We start from the raw sequence: 19,702 nt of genomic DNA, 5'->3' as shown, positions 1-19,702 counted from the left end.
CGCTCGATCGACCGCTTCGGACCCAGCTGATATCACCGTCTTGTACAGAGTGAGAGATAGGAGAAGCAGCTGTCTTCCACGCTCCGGGGCTGACAGGCGGGCCCCGCGCACTGGGTGGGGCCCACGTGTAAGGGCGCCTGGTCAAGCAAGCAGCGTTCCCTCCCTCCCTCCCTCGAACAGCTGCATGCGTCAAAGGGGGAGGGAGCATGCAGGAGCACGCGGCGCCACTTGACGAGCCGTTTCGAGCCCCAGACCCAGCCCGAGCTCCTCGCGCGTCACTGCAGCCTCCCTCCGCGCGCCGCCCGCTTCCATCGGCGTCTGCGTGGGCGAAGAACAGGCGAGTGCTCCCGCCAATCTCTTTCTCTCTCCCCTCCTCTTGTTTCTTCAGGCGAGGGCCCGCGCGCCTGATCCCGTTCCTTCTTGGAGGAGAGAGGTCGAATGATTCGATCATCATTCCTCATCCAAGCGACCACCGTACCGGCCGTTTCATCTTCTCCTTCCCTCTTTCTTCTTCTCTGGGGGGCGGGGCGGACGTCAGATCATGCATGAGATCATCGATATCTTGCCCGCGTCTCGTTTTCTTTCTTCAGAAAAATACTTCTCCGGCGGTCCGGTCGCGGCTGCCGGCTGGGATCGCGGTCGAAACCAACCGATTACGTAACTCATCGATTTGATTCGTGCGCTACAGAGAAGTTGGTCCATTGACAACTGATGATCAATTCTCTTCTTTCTTCTTTCTTCTTTCTTCTTTGGTGACATGCTGACGCAATTGCGCGGGATTATGATTTCATCGACGTGCTACGTTAATAATTCCCAAACAATCCTGGTCTACGAGATTATAATTTTGTCCCGCTCTCAATCAATATTCACTCTTAATTTCTCTTCAATTATAGCGCGTCAAAATTTTGCCTTCAATTATTGCAATTCTTACCAAAAGCGTTCACGTTTTCCCTTTTCTTCCCATATAAGCGAGCGTCAAACTTGCAATCTTCAGATGATTATTGCCCTCCAAGATCTCATTGCTCCACAAGCGTTTCAGGCCAGTGAGCTTCTCCAAGAAATCAAATCCTTCCTCCTGGTGGCAGCGCCGCGCGACGGGACGATGAAGCACACGACGTCGGACTCGGACGTGACGAGCCTGGCGACCACGTCGCCGTCGCGGTCCCCGAAGCGGGCGGCCTACTACGTCGTCAGCCCGTCGCGCGACTCGCGGGACGACGGCGACAAGTCCTCGTCCACGCAGGCCACCCCCGTGTACAACAGCCCCCTCGACTCCCCGTCGCACCAGTCCTCCATCGGCCCGCACTCCAGGGCCTCCTCCGCCAGCCGCTTCTCCGGGAACCTCACCGGCGGCGGCCGGGCCGCCGCCACCCGGAAGCGCCCCCACGGCCACGGCAAGGGGTGGCACGAGGTGGACGTGATTGACGAGGAGGAGGCCGAGGACGCCGGCGTGGACCAGGAGCAGGAGCTCTCCAGGAGCTGCGTCGCCGCCTTCTGGTTCTCGGTTCTCGTCCTCGCCTTCACCCTCGTCTGCCTCGTCGTCTGGGGCGCCGCCCGCCGTGATAAACCCAGCGTCCTCGTCAAGGTGCATTTCATCTCTGCCACCTTAAATTCAGTATCTCCCTCTATTACACAACCTTAGAATTTGTTTGGTTCTGTGCAGAGCTTGAGAGTGGAGAATTTCTACGCCGGCGAAGGGACGGACGGCACCGGAGTGCCGACCAAGTTCGTCACGATGAACTGCTCGCTCGAGATTGACGTCCACAACCCCTCCACCATGTTCGGCATCCATGTCTCTTCCACCTCCATCCAGCTCTACTATTCCCAGATACCCATCGCCAGCGGTCAGGTAATTAGCACGCCAAAAAGCATCAGAGAGGAACTCCGCTTTCTGAAGTTCCTCCGTCAGAATTCCGGTAGCTAATGCCGCCTCCTACTGCTGCTGCTGCTGCTCTGCAGCTGGACAAGTTCTACCAGCCGAAGAAGAGCCGGCACGTCGCATCGGTGACCCTGCACGGCGAGAAGACGCCGCTCTACGGAGCCGGGGCTACCTTCGTCCTCACCGACACCGACGGCGTGCCCCTCACCGTGGACTTGGCGGTGAGGACGAGAGGGTATGTCATCGGCAGGCTTGTCAGGGTGACACACGCCAAGCGTGTGCGATGCCCGGTTCTTGTGAGCTCTCTCACCGACAAGCCCATCATGATCGCCCAGACTGCTTGCAGCTACTCTTGATTTGGTAATCTATTGCTTGAGATGTTGTTAGTTTTGACAAGTATAAGAGCGTATAATGGTTGTGATCGTGTAGATATTGTTGTGGTCGTTCATGGCATTGGAACCATCTGGTTAATAATTCTCCAGCATCAGTGTTTGATTGAGAGCATAGCATTCAGTTGGTATCATAGATCACACATGCTGTTTGAGGGGAGTCTGATCTGTGGAATGGTGAGAGTGAGACATCTGAATCGAAGACCAATGTGTGTGCAGAATCATACAAAAATGACCAGCATCTACGGTCAGGAGATAAATTTTGGGGAAGAATTGGGTTTTATAGGTAGTAGTGTACATGTGCTGAACAGCAAACATGTCCACCTCTTAACTGAGGAAGACCATCTTGATTGAGCTGATGCTGTGACTGTACAGCCCACCCTGCTTCTGCCTTCGCTCCCTGCAAAACCCCGAGGATCGCAGTCGGAGCTGACACGATCGCCACGGCGACGACGACGACGGCGGCGCCGACGATGCAAAGTCTCCAGCCCTGCCTGTCCCTAGCGCGCTTGTCACCTGCACGAAACTGGCACGTGATGATGGATCACTCGTTGCCTGCTCACTGGCTCTTCCGGATCTCTGCAGCTTGTCGTCGTCGTCGTCGGGACGGCGGTCCGGCTCGTCGTGATCGCTCGCGTTGGGGGCGGGGCGACGACGGTCGTCGGGGGAACCGAGGTTGCGGTTGGCGTTCTTGACCAGGCCGACGGCCTTCCACGCATCGGCGACGAGGCTGTAGGTGCTCTGCTTCGGCCTGACGCCGGCCTCCTGCATCATCCGGAGGACCTCCTCGGCCTTCCACGGCTGCTTCTGCTCGCTGTACCCCCAGATGAGCGTCTCGAACGTCCGGAGGTTGGGGCGCACGCCGGCGTCCCGCATCTTCTTGTACACCCTGGCGGCGTTGTCCATGTCGGCGACGCTGCACCAGCCGCTGATGACGGTGGTGAAGGTGACGACGTTGGGGCGCACGCCGAGGCGGCGCATCCGCTCCAGGAGCTCCTCCGCCTTGCCGGGCTGCTGCGCCCGGACGTGGCCCTTGGCCAGGATGCTGTACACCTGCGGGTCCGGCTCGATCCTGGCCTCTACCATCGTGTCGAACACCTTGCTGCACTTCGCCATGTGCCCCAGCGAGCTGAAGGCGTTCAGCTGGTGGCTGTACGTCACGATGTCCGGCTCGATGCCGAACTGCTCCATCAGCCCGAGAACCTGCACATCATAAGATCAAGAATCAATCGAGTTTTGTGAGCTCTGAGCTCGCTCTGAGCTCACGTGCGTACGTCGTCGGCGGCGGCCGTGTCGTTGGCGTCGAGGAAGCCCTTGAGGAGGGTGTTGAAGACGATGACGTTGGGGAGGACGCCGGCGTCCTTCATCTGGCGGACGCAGCGGAGCGCCTCCTCCAGCCTGCCCTCCCGGCAGTATCCGCCGACGATGATTCCCCAGGTGCGCTCGCTGGTGCGCAGCCTGGCGCGCACCATCTCCACCACCAGCTCCTCCGCCCGCCACGTCTCGTCGTTCTTGGCGTAGGCGCTGGCGACGGTGTTGTAGGTGACGACGTCGGGCTCCACGCCGCGCGCCCGCATCCGGCCCACCACGCCCCACGCCTCCTCCAGCCTCCGGTGGTCGCACCACGCCTTCACCAGGATGTTGTAGGTGGTCAGGTTGGGCCTCACCGTGGACGCGACCCCGGCGCCGTCGCCGCCGGCCATCATGTCGAAGATGCGCTGCGACTCGTCGGGGCGGCCGGCGATGCCGAAGCCCTTGATGAGCGTGTTGAAGGTGCTGATGGTGGGGCGGCAGCCCGGGTGGTGGCGGCTCATCTTCCAGAAGGTGCTGGTGGCCTCGCCCATCCGCCCGGCCTCCACGAAGGAGTTGATGAGGGCGTTGAAGAAGATGGCGTCCGGCCGCAGCCCGGCGGCGTCGATGCCGGCGAGCAGCGAAGGGATCGCCTCGAACGCGCGCTGGTTCGTCACCGCGGTGAGCAGGGTGGTGTACGTCACCAGGGACGGGCGGTGGCCCTCGTCGGCGAGGTGGCCGAACAGGGCCTGCGCCTGGTGAGATTTCTTGGCGTCGATCAGGCTGCGCATCTCCCGCGTCCGGCTGACCACGGCCTGGCACGTGTGCCCCTTGGCGCACGTCGTGCAGGTGCTCGCCGGCGGCGGCTGCGCGTCGCCGCCATTGCCCTGGCGCTTCTCCTCCTCCTCCTGGAGCACCCAAAGAAGGAAACCCTTGACTTGTTTGAGATGAGCAGGCGCAATATGGGCACAAAAATCACGGAAAGAGTAGAGAAGTCGATCACACAAAATTCACCAAGGATATCTATCTTTCCCCCGCCCTATATCTCGAAATGTGCAGGCAAGAACTGAGATGTGGTCACAGCTGCTTGTCATTCTTATCTAGTACTCCGGTGCAATCCGGTGCTTACCGTGGAGGCGGATCCGTTGAGCTCTTTCCCCTTGTTTCTTGTCTTGCCCGTGCTGTTGGAAGTGGAGGCCGGCGTCAGTTGTATGCCGTCTTGTAGCATTGTAGCACCGCTATATGCTCCTCAACCTGGCCAGTAGTGTCAGGATTTATTCAGATGCCATGATTCTGAATGATGCTTTCGAAACCAAATGAAGCGCACAAAATGCAGAACACAAACCTACTCTGCATTCAGTGTTGCTTGCTATACTTGTACTGTACTTAATATTGAAGTAATGCGGGCTGGAACGAAAGGAAAACACACATATCTATCTCACTTGGCAAAAAAAAAATCTGCTTAAACAGTTTTACTATCTATCTATCGGCAGGTGAGGTGAGCACGCATGCATCCCTGAATTTGTTGTTGGCGTCCATTCTTCGGCGCCCAGCAGACTGGAGGAGGGGGGCGAGATGCACGCGGACGTTCGGAGCTCGCCGTCCGGTGATCTCCACGGCGTAATTGAGCAAAACACAAGAGGTGGAAACTCATTCTAGCTAGCGCCATCCTCTCGCAGCCTCGGCGGCAGAAACACAAGTGAAGGAGCCAGCCTGGTTAGGTACATCACCTCATTCGCAGCAGCAGAGTTTCCAAGCGTGCCCCCACGGTCAGCCGCACGGCGTGCCTCCGGCCGGTATGGCCGGAGGAGGAGGAGGAGGAAGAGCAAGGGGGAGAGACGGACCAAGGCGTGGCTGTGAGGGGCTGCGCTTCGTTTTTCTTTATCCGCAGGGGACCGGGCTGGGAAACGATAGGCAAGGGCGCGCGGGCTCCGCTCCGGTGACAGCTCGGCGGGGAACCCTGAGCCTGAGGTGGGACCCATGCCCTGGGGGGTGTTTTTTTTTTACGGTTTGGCTATTTTTCAGTCAACTGATTTACAATTGGCCTTCAATCAATTTTTTGGCCGTTCGATCTCATGCCGAGATCTGCACCGCGAGCACTTTAGTTTCCGGGCCAGCCCGTTAACGTCCGTCCCCTGCCCTCCCTTTGTCCTTTTTGTTTATTTTCATTTCTATCCTTTCTCATTTCTTGGAGAGAGTTAAAGCAGCGGAGCGAGGGAGGCGCCTCTTGGCGATTGCCTCTGAAGAAAGATGAGACACAACACACTTTGCATTGATCTGTCTAGGCCGTATAAGTACAGGAGGAAACTCAGGTGACGAGCACCACTACTGTAGCTAAAGGCATCTTCAGCCGCGCCTCCAAGAAGGCATTTTTAGGCGTTTTTTTTGTGCCGGCGCCGAAAAATCGGCCCAGTCGCGCCCTAGGAGCCCGATTTTCACCGGTTTGGGCCGAAAACAGCGCCGGCGGACTCAGCCTGAACCCGGCGCGCTGGGGGCGCCGGGGCGAACTGTTTTGGCGCGAAACAGCCGCGGGCCCGCCGCGTCAGCGACTCTACCCTCTTCTCGCCCCTTCGTCGTCCTCATCGCCTCGTTTCCCGCGGCGAATCAATGCCAAAGCTGTCGCGCTGCCGCGCCGGTCAGCCTGCGCCATTGATGCTTCACGGGCGGCGCAGTGAAGACCGGATGGCGCACGTCCCTCGCCCTCCCTCGCCCGCCACGCGTACTCACGGCGGCTCGCGCACGGGCGGCGCCTCGGCCTATATAAGACGCACCCCAGCGCACTCGGCGACTCGTACTCTCTCGCCGTCGTCGTTCCTCCCTCTCCTCTCTCTCGCCGTCTCCAACACCCATGGCCGAGCGCTTCCCAGGCGACGGCGCGACGGCGAACGGCTTCGGTCGCCGCCCTCTTCACGAGAGCGAGGCTCGCCTCCTTTTCAAGGCCGAGTACCCGGTCCCGCCGGACATGCGGGTACCCGGGGCGTGGAGGATCAGCGCCGGCGGCGTGCCGGTGCCCCCGATACCCACTGGCGCGGCGCGGCGTGCAGAGATCGCACGCATCCGCTCGTCCCTGCCGCGTGCGGCGAGGGAGGGGCCACGGTACGTCCCTGACAGCCCGCTCTGGGAGCCCTACTTCCGCCGCCGCCACGCCGAGCAGCTCGAGGCCACCAATGGCGTCGAGCCCTCCGGCAGGCTCAACGCCGTCGGCCGGCGTCGGTGGTGGGGCGTGCCCGGGCGCATGTTGGAGGCCGTCCTCGAGTACATCGAGGGCGGCAACACACCGCGCCTCGAGTACCCCGCTCCCCCGTCCTTCGCACGCCGCCGGGGAAGCTCCTGGACCCCGAGGCGCATGGAGACCGGGGGGTCCTCCTCCTCGTCCGGCGGCTCCCCCCTGCCTCCACCTCCGCCCCGTCAAGCCGGAGCCCCAGGGCGCCTGTCAGCGCGCGCACCCGCAACTCCGGCGTCTGCATCGGCGACAACGCCTCCCCCACCGGCCGCTTCGTCCTCGTCGAGCCCAAGCCGGAGCCCAAGCCGGAGCCCGGCCTCCCCGTGGAGTATTAGGAGATAGCCCGGCGTGGCTTCTCCGACGAGGACGCCCTGCGGTGGGCGCGGGACGACTACCTCCGTGACGAGATGGTCCGGTAGTGCCGGGCCCTGGAGGAGATCGCCGCCCGCAAGCGTGGGCACGAGGACGAGCACGGCGTCGTGGTCCTCAGCGATGACGACGACGACGCCCCCGGACCGTCCAACCCGCCGCGCCAACCGGGGGAGGGATGCAGCAGGGACGGCGGAGGCGTCGGCGGGGGCGACGACGACGACGACGACGACAGTGACTACACGCGGTTCTACCGCCTCCTCGGCATGTAGAACCGCGTGGGCGGGCGGCGAGGCGGGCGGCGAGGGAGACGGCGGGGGTAGCCCGCGGTAGTTTTTCCCTTTTTTTGCAAAGTATGTTTAAATTTGAACGAACTCGCCGATGTTTGCATTAAATTTGAGTCGTGTTTGCGCCGTATTTGACTTTTTTAAAAACCCGTGGGGGGCCGCGACTGGGGGGCATCACGCCCCCAGTGCGCGGTTTAGCGCCGGTGCGCCCCCAGGGGGCGATTTTTTGCCCCTCCTGGGGGGCCAATGGCTGGAGATGCCCTAACTGCACCACTAGACCACTACACCACTACTCATGTACGTGGGTGATCGTGGGCGCTGTGTGCTTTGACTAGGCACAGGGGCACACAGCGCTCTATAGTTCAACACCCCCCGCAGTCGTGACGTCGCCGGAGGAGACGCAAAGGCTGGACCGGAACTCAGAGAAAATGTTCGACGGCAGCACATCAGCGAGTTGCTGGCGAGTAGGGACATGTAGGACGCGGAAGTCGCCGAGTGCCACCCGTTCTCGAACAAAGTGGATGTCCAACTCGACATGCCTTGTGCGCCGGTGGTGCACAGGGTTGACGGAGAGGTAGACGGCCGAGATGTTGTCATAGAAGACGATGGTGGCGGAGCGCACTGGATGAAGGAGCTCACCGAGAAGCTGACGCAGCCAGATGCATTCGGCGACCGCGTTGGCGACGCCCCGGTACTCGGCCTCGGCGCTGGAGCACGAGACCGTGGCTTGGCGCTTCGACGACCAGGAGACCAGAGTGTCGCCGAGGTAGACACAAAACCCCGAGGTCGAGCGGCGTGTGTCCGGGCAACCAGCCCAATCTGCATCAGTGAAGGCCCGAAGCTCGATCTTGGCAGTAGGATGGATCCAGAGCCCCAAGTCGGTGGTGCCGCGCACATAGCGAAGTGCGCGCTTCAGCAGGCCTTCATGACAGACCCGGGGGTCATGCATGTGAAGACACAGCTGTTGCACGGCGTACGCAAGCTCGGGGCGGGTGATGGTGAGGTACTGTAGAGCCCCGGCGAGACTGCGGTAGGCAGAGGCATCGGCGACCTTGGGCCCGTCGGCGGAGGGAAGTTTGGACTTCGTGTCCACAGGTGTGGGTGCAGCCTTGTAGTTGTCCATGGACGCACGCTCGAGTATCTCCTCAGCGTACTGCTCCTGCGACAGGAAGAAGCCGTTCGCCGTGCGCGTGACACGAATGCCGAGGAAGTAGTGTAGAGCGCGAAGATCCTTCATGGCGAACTCACGAGCGAGCTGCGCGATGAGATGTGAAGTAGGGCTGAAGTTGAGGCTGTCAAGACGATGTCGTCCACGTAAAGTAGCAGGAAGGCCGTGTCGTTGCCGCGGGTGTAGGTGAACAGCGACGTGTCCGAGCGTGTCGCCGTGAAGCCGATCATGGCGAGGAAGCCGGCGAAGCGAAGGAACCAGGCGCCAGGCGCCTGTTTCAGCCCGTACAGAGACTTGCTCAATCTGCAGACATGGTCAGGCTTGCTCTTGTCGATGAACCCAGCAGGTTGGAGTCAGTAGACCTCCTCGGCGAGCGTGCCATGGAGGAAAGCGTTCTTGACGTCCAATTGATGAACAGGCCATCCACGTGAGGCAGCGAGCGTCAGGACGGTGCGGATCGTCGTCGGCTTGACGACGGGTGAGAAAGTCTCGCCGTAGTCGACACCGGGACGCTGAGTGAAGCCGCGCACCACCCACCTTGCCTTGTAGCGCTCGAGGGAGCCGTCGACGCGTGTTTTGTGGCGAAAAACCCACTTCCCTGTGATGATGTTAGCGCGGGGCGGCCGGGGAACAAGCTCCCAGGTGCGGTTGCCGACGAGCGCCGCGAATTCCTCTGCCATAGCCGCGAACCAGTTCGGGTCCTGGACAGCAGTGCGAACGGAGCGAGGGATTGGCGACACCGTCGTGGACGCAGGAGCCGTGGCGGTGAGGTTGTGGTAGCGCGGGTTCGGCCGGAACACGCCGTTCTGGGCGCGCGTGATCATCTGTCGAACGGCCTGGGGACGTGGCGCGAGAGGCGGCGAGCCGGTGGATGTTGAAGAGGAGACGCCCGAGGTCGATCTGGCGGCGGAGCTTGAATGCATGGATGGCCCGCACGAGCTTGCCGAGGCGCGCGAGGTGGAGGGAGGCGACGCAGCGTGCTCGACGGACGGGCCGGAAGGTGGCCCGAGAGACGGGCCAGGCTGGGGCGCGGACGAGGCCGCCCCTGCCCGGAGCGACAGACGCTCATTTGAAAGTGGAGCTGGCACCACGATCAGAGGAGGAGCGCCACGAGCTGATCCCTGCACAGGTAAGAACGGACTGACAATCGGGTTAGATGGCGATCGTTCAGCGTCAGAGAGGTGTGGATAGGAAAATGGGAAGGTGGTTTCATCAAAAGTGACATGGCATGATGTGAGAACACGACGGGAGACTGGGTCAAAACATCTGTAGCCACGGTGATCGGAAGGATAGCCGAGGAAAACACAAGCGACGGAGTGGGGAGAAAGTTTATGCCGGGCAGTGGAGCTGGTGTTGGGGAAACATAAGCAACCAAAAACGCGCAGCAAGGTGTAATCAGGGGCTACGCCAAGAAGAAACTCGTGAAGTGTCTGTGGTGAGCTAGACCGGCAGGGACGCCGGTTCAGCAAATAAGTAGCAGTGCACAGGGTTTCAACTTAGAAACGGGGTGGCATGGAGGCGTGGAAGAGCAGCGCGCGCACGCCCTCGTTGATAGTACGAAGTGCACGTTCCGCCTTGCCATTCTGCTGGCTAGTATACGGACAGGAGAAACGAAAAACGGAGCCGTGAGCAGAGAAGAAAGAGCGAACACGATCATTGTCGAATTCACGGCCGTTGTCGGTCTGTAGGGCAAGTATGGGCCGCTCAAATTGCGTTCTGAACGTAGGCATGAAAAGAGAGAAGAACAGAATGCACGTCAGACTTGTTGCGCAATGGGAACGTCCAGACATAGTGGGTGTAATCATCGATGATGACTAAGTAATACTGAAAACCAGAGATACTCACGACTGGAGATGTCCATACATCCAAATGCAACAGTTGAAAGGGAAAATAAGTACAGGACTGCGATGGAGCAAATGGCAAGCGTACATGTTTGCCAATGCGGCAGGCATGGCATGTGTGCGGTGCTGACTTGCTACATGTAAAAGGAAACAAAGCAGACGAACTACTGGTAGATAACTGGCCGGAGTGACCAAGCCGTTGGTGCCACAGGTCCACGGTGACGACGCCGGCGAAGTGTCGAGCGGATGGAGCCGAGGAACTGGACGCCACATGATAAAGATCGCCGTCGGAATCACATCGCAGAATCACCGCCCGAGTGCGGATGTCCTTGACAGAGAAACCAAAACTGTCAAATTCTACTGAAACAGGGTTCTCACGAGTTAACTGACGGACAGATAAAAGATTGCGAATAAGAGAGGGAGAGAGGAGAACATTGCGAAGTTGCAGAGAGGAATTGGTAACGATGAGTGCACCCTCACCAACACCGGTGATCGGGAGATGATCACCGTTGCCGACGAAGATACGAGCAGAGGTGGAACTGGGCGGACAGAGTGCAAGTTACCAGCGTTGGAGGTCATGTGCGCGGAGGCCCCAGTGTCGAGGACCCAGTCCGACGAGCTCCCGGCGGACGGCGGCGACTGGGCGGAGTGCTGCAGTGCACTCTGAAGAGCGCCCATGTCCCAGGGCGTGGTGGATGTCGACGCGCCGTGGGTGAAGCCGGGGGCGTAGCCACTGGGTGCGGGTCCGTATCCGCCGGGATTGAAGCCGGGGGCGTAGCCGTAGGTGTAGCCGTGCGGTGGAGGAGCCATGGGCGCGGCCATCATGGCGTGCTGATGCGGAACGCCGGGGCGCGGGCCGAGCACGCCCACGCCGGGCGCGCGCCAAGGGACCGGCCATGCCTGGACAAGGCCAGTCCAGGAGTTCGCGCCGGGAGCAGGCGCCGGGTATGCTGGGTTGCGGGGCACAGAAGGAGCCGCGGAGGACGAATTGCCGGTCCCGTTCCCATGCCCGCGACGGTGGTTACGCCCGCGACCACCGGCGGGGCTGGTGCCTGCAGCGGTACCGGAGCTGGAAGCGCCAGGAGACGGCGGCACGGGGCCACCAGCGCGGCCGGCGAGGAGAGCGTGAGCCGACTGTTGGCGCACGGCCTGCTCAGCGCGAAACTCCTCCAGCATGAGGAACGAGCAAGCCTGCAGAAAGCTCGGCAGAGGCACCTGCGACGTGATGTGCGGGATCGCGCCATGAAACTGACGGCCGAGCCCGCGAAGGAGGTTGAAGACCTGCTGTGGCTCTGAGACGGGCTGACCCAGATCGCGGAGTTGGTCAGCGAACCGCTTTAGGCGGGTGCAGTACTCCAGACGGTCAGATCGCCCTGGACGCAGGCGTGGTACTCCGCGTCGATGTAGACGGCACGGGAGAGCTGGTTGTCGTGGAAGATGCCCTGGATGGAGGCCCAGACGGTGGCGGTGGTGTTCTCAGGCTGCATGACGATCTCGAGCAGCTCCGGCGAGATCGTGGTATACAGCCAATGCACCACGCAGTGGTCGACCATGACCCAGTCGGGGTTGTCGAGAGGAGCGGCGAAGTCGGCATCCAGGTGGCTGCGGAGGCCGAACATGCCAATGACGGCGTCGAAGAAGCGCCGCCACTGAGCGTAGTTGCCGGCCGCCAGGTCGAGAGTGACCAGGACATGCTGACAAATGTCAACCGTCTGCAGGATGGAGGCAGGGAAGGAGGGCGCCGCAAGCACAACGCTGGGGCCGGCAGCAGTCGAGACAGCGGGCGCTGGCACAGCGTGGAGGGCGCCGGCGCCGGCGGCCGCGGCCGCGGCGTGGCCGGGCGACGCGGCGGGCGAGCCATCAGAGGAGGAAGAGGAGTTCGTGTCCATGGAAGCGGAAGCGGAGGAACCAGGCGCAAAGGGGTTAGAACCGTGCGACATCTGATACCATGAAGGAAGATGAGACACAACACACTTTGCATTGATCTGTCTAGGCCGTATAAGTACAGGAGGAAACTCAGGTGACGAGCACCACTACTGTAGCTAACTGCACCACTACACCACTACTCATGTACGTGGGTGATCGTGGGCGCTGTGTGCTTTGACTAGGCACAGGGGCACACAGCGCTCTATAGTTCAACAGCCTCGTCGTCCATGGCGATTCCGATCGTCTCCTCCTCTTCTTTCTTCAGGTTGATTTCCGCTCCAGTGCCTCCTCGCTTTGGTTCTTGTCCCTTTCCCCGATGTATTTCTCCTAGATCTAGTGGTTTGATTTGATTACCCTGTTGTTTGATGTAGATGTATGTGTATGTGCACTCGTGCGTAGATGTGGATTTGGCGTGCGATTTGTTGCACTTGCAGTGGAAGATGCATGGATGCAGCAGCGGTGCATCCGATTCCCCTGTCGATTTTCTTATCTGTTCGTCAAGGCGTCTGATTCCGCTGTCAGTTTTTTGTTAGATGTAGTGGCCTACGTTTTCAGGTAGCAATTGCATCTAAGTTACATCAACTTCGTTATTGTAGTTTCATTTTAATTACAGTGTAATTTCCTCTGAAATATACGGGCAAGTGGCACTGTGATTACAGTGTAATTTCCAGAGGTAATCACAGTGCAATTTCTACTGTAACTTCTGTGATTTTAGTTTACAGTCACTGCAATTGCAGTGCTATTTTGAGCTTAGTTACACTAGATCACAATGAAATTTTCAATTCAATATTTTTGGGGTTTGTCTATGTTGGATCTTCAATCATTTTGGAAAAAAAAAATCTTGGATCTACAAGCATTTTAGAACCTTCTTCTGTGTGGTTTGTCTTAGTTGGGTAATATTTGCATCCACTGTATACCCTTTTGTTTTTTTCTTCTATGTTTTAGGTAGTGTTGCATCTAAGTTTGCAACAGCTTCATGACTGTAATTCCATTTTAATTACAGTGTAATTTCCTCTGAAATTACAGAGTAATCACATTGTAATTACAATGTTCTTACAGTGGAATTTCAGAGTAATCGCAGTGTAATTTTCAGGGCAATTACATTGTAAATCATAGTGCTATTTTACTGTAATTACCGTGCAATTTAACTATAATTTACAGTGTTATTATAGTGTAATTTCCAGGGGTAATCGCAGTGCAATATTTACTGTAATTATACTGGGATATTTACTGTATTTACAGTCAGTGTAATTTCAGTATAATTACAGTGGTAATTAGACTGTAAATCACATTGTCTTTGTTGGATAATGTTGCATCTAATCACACTCTCAAAATATACTGAATCTACCTTTGTGTCAAAAACTTTGCTGTGCACAGGAAATTCTGCTTGCCTACTATTTTCAGCAACTTGATAATAGTAATTTTAGTATTTTTGCTACTGTAAATTTAGTTTCTTTGCCATCGTGCTTTTGAAACAAAATTGACCAGTTTCTTTAATTTTAACTACAGTGCTCTGTGCGAGACACTATGTGGAATAGAAAGAATTTATGATCTGTGCTTTTCTGCCTTGTGATTTTACAGGTCCTTCGATCTCAAAGAAAATCACTAGGCATGAGAAAAGAAGTTGGAATTGAAAGATTTCTGACCTGTGGATCGTTTCTTGTATGATCTTCTATAGTTTTCCCCAAATTTGTTGTTGCGGTTGTCCCTCCTTCCCTCTCTGCAAGCATCTCCCTCAAATCTCTCTTGAACTGGCTTGGTAATGACGATACATTTACAGCTGTACTTCCCTAGGTGCATTTATTTTTTATTTCTTATTTCCTCTATATACATTTTTTTTCTTCATATTATTCTTCCACGTTGCAGCTGTGCTTCCCTATAACCATTTGAAAGCATTGGTTTTCTTTCATAGTTTGTTTGAAGGAAAGAGCCTTAGCTTTCCTTGATCTGGCTTTTAATGAGCATTCTGAATTTCACTTGCAAATTAGTACATTACAAATTAGTTTCCTTTTTGAAAGAATTGTGTTGTTATCTTTTAAGATTTATCTCTTGTGTTTTCTTTTATTTGAACAGATAACAAACTTCATAGGATTTTGGTATACTTTTATTACTCCCATGTTGAGGAAATGAATTGATTTTGATAAAATTGATGATGTCTTCCTAGCTGTTCCCAACCAGACCAATAGGTAATTTGTTTTTAGTATGGCTGACCTGATTTTCTTGATTTACATTGTTGGTATCTTTGGTTTTCTTCCTCTATTCATGTTTATGGAAGTGAGGACCACAAGGTCTCTAGTTGATAACCATTTTTCCAGCGCTGACATTCTCAACTTAAGGATAAAGTATGCCAATGATATGTTTTTCAGTGAGTTCGGCGGCATGCATAAATTCTAATTACTGACTTCTTTGTTGATAAAGAACTTCTATCTTTATACTTTAAATTTACAGTAAAGAGGTTCATGAATTCCAGTCTTTTTTCAGTTCTACTTTTGGCTGAAAGTTGTTTAATCACTGCACTCATCTGCATCATTAACTGTATGTTGTACTATGTATTCTCAGCTTTTTGGGTCAGTGTGAATGCTTCTCTTTTTGTTTTATATCTTCATGGTTGGTCTAATTTCTTGTTTAATCCTTTTTTCAGACTGCGAAACAACAATGATGGAGAAGAAGGCCTTTTTGCATCGGTGAGATGTTGAACTATGAATAGGGCAGTGTATATGTTGGTTCAGTGTGTAGTCTTCTGTATGATAGGCAGTGTTTATTTTGGTTCAGTTGTTTCTGTATAATCTGTAGATGACAAGTGCTACTATAATTCCACGGTTTCCTTACTGTAATTTCAAGGTTTACCACGTGCTTGTCATGAGTGCAAATGGGTCCAGTCCAACCCGCATCCATACCAACTCATGACTCAGGATACCCGACAACTTTTCTGTGGACAGTTTGAGCACGCACATACAAGGGACAAACATAGACCTGTTAAATTTTTATTGGCTGGAAAATTTGAATGAAACTGAATTGCTTTTTTTAACTTTTTTTCTAAATGATAACACCCACCCGGGTGACACTTATCAACAAGTCAACACACACTCGATGTTGTTCGATCCATTTGCATGAGTTTTGAAGCAGTTGTCATCTGGGTGAAGAACCATGTAAACACCTAGCATCGTGTGGGTGTTATCATTTAGTGCCACACGTTTGGGCGCTCCTTGTCCGAACGGACAGAGAAACGCTCGTCCGATCGTGTGGGCGAAACTTTTCGCCCACACAACGCTCACACAATGAACATGGCAACTATAGTTGTGCATATGTGCTAACTAGTTAATCACACATGGCAACTATAGTTAATCATACATGGTAACTATGGTTTAACCACACACAACAACTACAGATATAGCAACTAATTAACCACACATGGCAAATATGATTGATTTTTTTGAGGCAAACTCGCAAAGCTTTTATTCAACTGTCACACAGTTTACACGGACGAAGAAAAGGTCTGCCGGGTGACCTAACCAAACATGGTGGCCGGTCCCTAGTGATAATGTATGCTTTACTAGTTTGTGTGCCTCGATATTCGAGATTTTAAACTCATGTAAGAAAATACAAGAAATAAAAGCTCTAGATGACTCTTTGATCTCCAGCACAATCGCTCCATAAGATGAAGAGGTTCCTTTTCTTACTGCTTCGACCGCATTCTTACAGTCCGATGCCACTAAGATTTTTTGGATATATAGATCATTTGCTAAGGCCATAGCTTCTCTAATCGCCATCACTTCTAGAGTCTCCAGATCTTCTATATTGTTGACCAAAACCGAAGAGGCTCCAAGAAAGTTACCTTGTTCATCATGACATATAGCTGCTACAGCCCGCTTACCTCCCCATCTTGACACCGCGGCATTAGTGTTAATCTTAAAGTGATCTCCGGCCGGGGGAATCCAGTTGGTTGGTCGAGGTGAACCTGCTGCATGAACTATCTGGGTCGGCTCGAACAAGCACTGAAGGTCTGAAAGAAACCTTCCAATAAAAGTATGTGTTGCGTAGGGTGTCTGCAAAACTCCTTCATGAATTATCTTCCGCCTAGCATGCTATATCGCCCAAAGGGTAGTGAACAGTGTAGTAAAATCCTCCGGTGGCAGCGAATTGCTCATGGCGAATAACCAGCCCTTGGCATCATCGTCTCTGTTCATGCACATATGCTGCACTAGCTACTCACTCGATAGCGCCCATACGCTTCTAGACATTGTGCATTCCAAAAGCGAGTGCTGAGGGAGTCCTGGATTAGGGGGTCCCCGGGCGTCCGGGCTATGTGACGTGGGCCGGACTGATGGGTTGTGAAGATACAAGACAGAAGGCCTTCTCCCGTGTCTGGATGGGACTCTCCTTTGCGTGGATGGCAAGCTTGGCGTTTGGATGTGAAGATCCCTTTCTCTGTAAACCGACTCTGTACAACCCTAGGCCCCTCCGGCGTCTATATAAACCGGAGGGTTTAGTCCGTAGAGGCAATCACAATCATATAGGCTAGACATCTAGAGTTTAGCCATTACGATCTCGAGGTAGATCAACTCTTGTAACCCCTATACTCATCAAAGTCAATCAAGCAGGAAATAGGGTATTACCTCCATTAAGAGGGCCCGAACCTGGGTAAACATCGTGTCCCCTGCCTCCTGTTACCTTCGATCCTCAGACGCACAGTTCAGGACCCCCTACCCGAGATCGGCCGGTTTTGACACCGACATTGGTGCTTTCATTGAGAGTTCCTCTGTCCTGTCGACAAAAGGTTCGATGGCTCGTTCCATCATCTACAATGATGCTATTTCGGGGGAGACTTTCCTCCCCGGTCAAATTTTCGTATTCGGCGGCTTCGCACTACGTGCCAACTCAATTGGCCACCGTGAGCAGATCGAAAGCTACACCCCTGGTCATCAGATCAGTTTCGGGAACCTAAATTATGTCGCCGATATCCGAGGAGATTTGATCTTTGAAGGGTTCGCGACCCCGACCATGGCCCTGGCCCTAGATCCGGAGCAAACTATCAGGTCCGAAGATGGGAGTTTGGAGCCCACCGGACTCTCCGCTACAACACGCGCTATCGAAGATCCGGAGGTGATCTTGTCCATGTCAAACTCGAAATCAGTCCAGGTTCCCCCTATCATTGAAAGGCCGGACTCGCCCCCGGACTATATATCCGAACTCTTGAGGTTCGCGCCAAGCAGGCATAGCTAGGAAGCCCTCACTCCGGCCAGCCCCGCGGACCCTCGCTTCCATATCCAAACTTCGCTCTTAAACGAGGCTCTGGACTTAATGCGATCCCTCGCTATTTCAGAGGAATCACCTCAGGACTACGCCCAGCCCGGACTAGGGGCTGAGAGCGGGGAATTTTACGTCCCACCGACCACCCACTTCATAGCCACTGTCGAAGATTTAACCGACATGCTGGACTACGCCTCCGAAGACATCGACGACATGGACGACGATGCCGGAGACGAACACGGCCAAGACCCGCCGTTTACCGGACATTGGACGGCCACTTCCACATACGACGTGTACATGGTGGACACACCCAAAGTGGAAGACAATGACGACAAGAAGGATCCCGTTGAGGACAAGCCTGTTGAAGCACCTCCGAAGCATCGACGTCAGCGGCGCCACTCAAAATCGCGTTGCAAAAAAGACAGCTATACCGGCACCGGAGACAATAATACTCCGGAGAATGCCGAAGACCCCAAAGCCCCTATCGAGCCAACATCCGAACAGGATGATTGGGAGGATGGGCAAGTTAACCCCGACAATCTGGTCGGGAACGAGGACTCGGAGGATATTAACTATCTACCGATCTCAGAAGAGGATGTGAGCCTCGGCGACGAAGACTTCATCGTGCCGGAGGAACCCCTCGAACAAGAATGCTTTAAGCACCGGCTAATCGCCACCGTGAGAAGCCTAAAAAAGAAGTAGCAGCAGCTTCAAGCTGAACAGGATTTACTCAATGATAGATGGACTAATGTCCTGGCAGCCGAGGAATACGGCCTCGAGCGCCCAACTAAGAGTTACCCGAAGCACAAGCTACTACCACAATTCGACGACGAGGCCCTTGAGCCAATACCGCCAAAGCATAAAACTGCTGACGAACCCGACCGACCACCACGTGGACGGGACAAACCGGCTACTTACGCCGAACACCAGCCCGCGCCACCCCGCCGTCGAGGCAAGGAGGCAACGGTCCCGGGCTATACCTACGACCTACACAAGGACCTAGACAATAGAGCCGGTCAGACAAGGTCAATCTATGGATCGAGGGGGCGTGCTCCAACGTGAGAGGACGACCATCGGGCCTGGCGTGACAGGCACAACCTCACCCGGGCCGAAAACCGCATCCAGCCTTCATCCGAACTGCGTCGCGACATCGCCCGATACAGAGGCACCGCACACCCCTTATGCTTCACCGACGAAGTGATGGAACACCAGTTCCCAGAAGGGTTTAAACCCGTGAACATAGAATCATACGATGGTATGACGGATTCCGTACTATGGATCGAAGATTTTCTTCTCCACATTCACATGGCTCGCAGCGATGACGTCCACGCCATCAAGTACCTGCCCCTAAAACTCAAGGGGCCAGCACGACACTGGTTAAACAGCCTTCCAAAAAACTCTATTGGTAGCTGGGAAGACTTGGAGGATGCCTTTAGAGACAACTTCCAAGGTACCTATGTCCAGCCTCCAGACGCCAATGACCTTAGTCACATAGTCCAGCAACCCGGAGAATCAACCCGGAAACTCTGGACCAGGTTCTTAATTAAAAAGAACCAAATTGTGGATTGTCCCGACACCAAAGCCCTCGCAACCTTTAAACACAGCGTCCGAGACAAGTGGCTCGCCCGACACCTCGGCCAAGAAAAGCCGAAGTCCACGGCAGCCCTTACCGCACTTATGACACACTTTTGCGCGGGGGAAGATAGCTGGCTAGCTCATAGAAGCAATAGCACCAGCGACCCTGGCACCTCTGAAGCCAGGAATGGCAATGGCAAGCCACGACGCAACAAGCACAAGCGTCAAAGCAATAACGAAGATATCGAAGACACGGCGGTCAACGCCGGATTCAGTGGCTCTAAACCCGGTCAGCGGAAGAAGCCACTCAAAGGAAATAAGGATGGTCCATCTAGTTTGGACAGAATACTCGACTGGCCTTGTCAGATTCATGGCACCCCTGATAAGCCTGCCAATCATACCAACAGAAATTGTTAGGTCTTTAAACAGGCGACAAGCTACACGCCGAGCATAAGGGGAAAGGGCCGCCCAGCGAGGACGACGATGAAGAACCTCGCCCACTGAA

General features: G+C 55.2%; 3 protein-coding genes across 4 annotated transcripts; 1 reads left to right on the top strand and 2 right to left on the bottom strand.

The window, feature by feature from the left end:
- Positions 1-197: 197 nt before the first annotated feature.
- On the top strand, positions 198-2,385 carry LOC125542579. The gene is made up of 3 exons (XM_048705660.1): positions 198-1,585; positions 1,664-1,849; positions 1,960-2,385. Exons 1-3 carry the CDS (start codon positions 758-760, stop codon positions 2,233-2,235), a joined length of 1,290 nt encoding a protein of 429 aa, XP_048561617.1. The 5' UTR covers positions 198-757; the 3' UTR covers positions 2,236-2,385.
- A 51-nt stretch (positions 2,386-2,436) lies between these two features.
- On the bottom strand, positions 2,437-5,479 carry LOC125542578 (pentatricopeptide repeat-containing protein At5g25630-like). The gene is made up of 4 exons (XM_048705659.1): positions 5,289-5,479; positions 4,688-4,812; positions 3,543-4,466; positions 2,437-3,471 (listed from the first exon to the last, which is right to left on the bottom strand). Exons 2-4 carry the CDS (start codon positions 4,784-4,786, stop codon positions 2,596-2,598), a joined length of 1,899 nt encoding a protein of 632 aa, XP_048561616.1. The 5' UTR covers positions 4,787-4,812; positions 5,289-5,479; the 3' UTR covers positions 2,437-2,595.
- Positions 5,480-10,406: 4,927 nt separating this feature from the next.
- Positions 10,407-12,680, bottom strand: LOC125547808 (protein alan shepard-like). Of its 2 annotated transcripts, none has more exons than XM_048711572.1 (2): positions 11,010-12,680; positions 10,407-10,774 (listed from the first exon to the last, which is right to left on the bottom strand). In XM_048711572.1, exons 1-2 carry the CDS (start codon positions 11,620-11,622, stop codon positions 10,740-10,742), a joined length of 648 nt encoding a protein of 215 aa, XP_048567529.1. In that variant the 5' UTR covers positions 11,623-12,680; the 3' UTR covers positions 10,407-10,739. Both variants share the same exon structure in this region, with proteins under 2 accessions (XP_048567529.1, XP_048567530.1).
- Between the last annotated feature and the right edge of the window lie 7,022 nt (positions 12,681-19,702).

Source organism: Triticum urartu, chromosome 3 (assembly GCF_003073215.2).
Source record: "Triticum urartu cultivar G1812 chromosome 3, Tu2.1, whole genome shotgun sequence".
NCBI lineage: Eukaryota > Viridiplantae > Streptophyta > Magnoliopsida > Poales > Poaceae > Triticum > Triticum urartu.
This window is presented reverse-complemented; position numbering and strand designations above follow the sequence as displayed.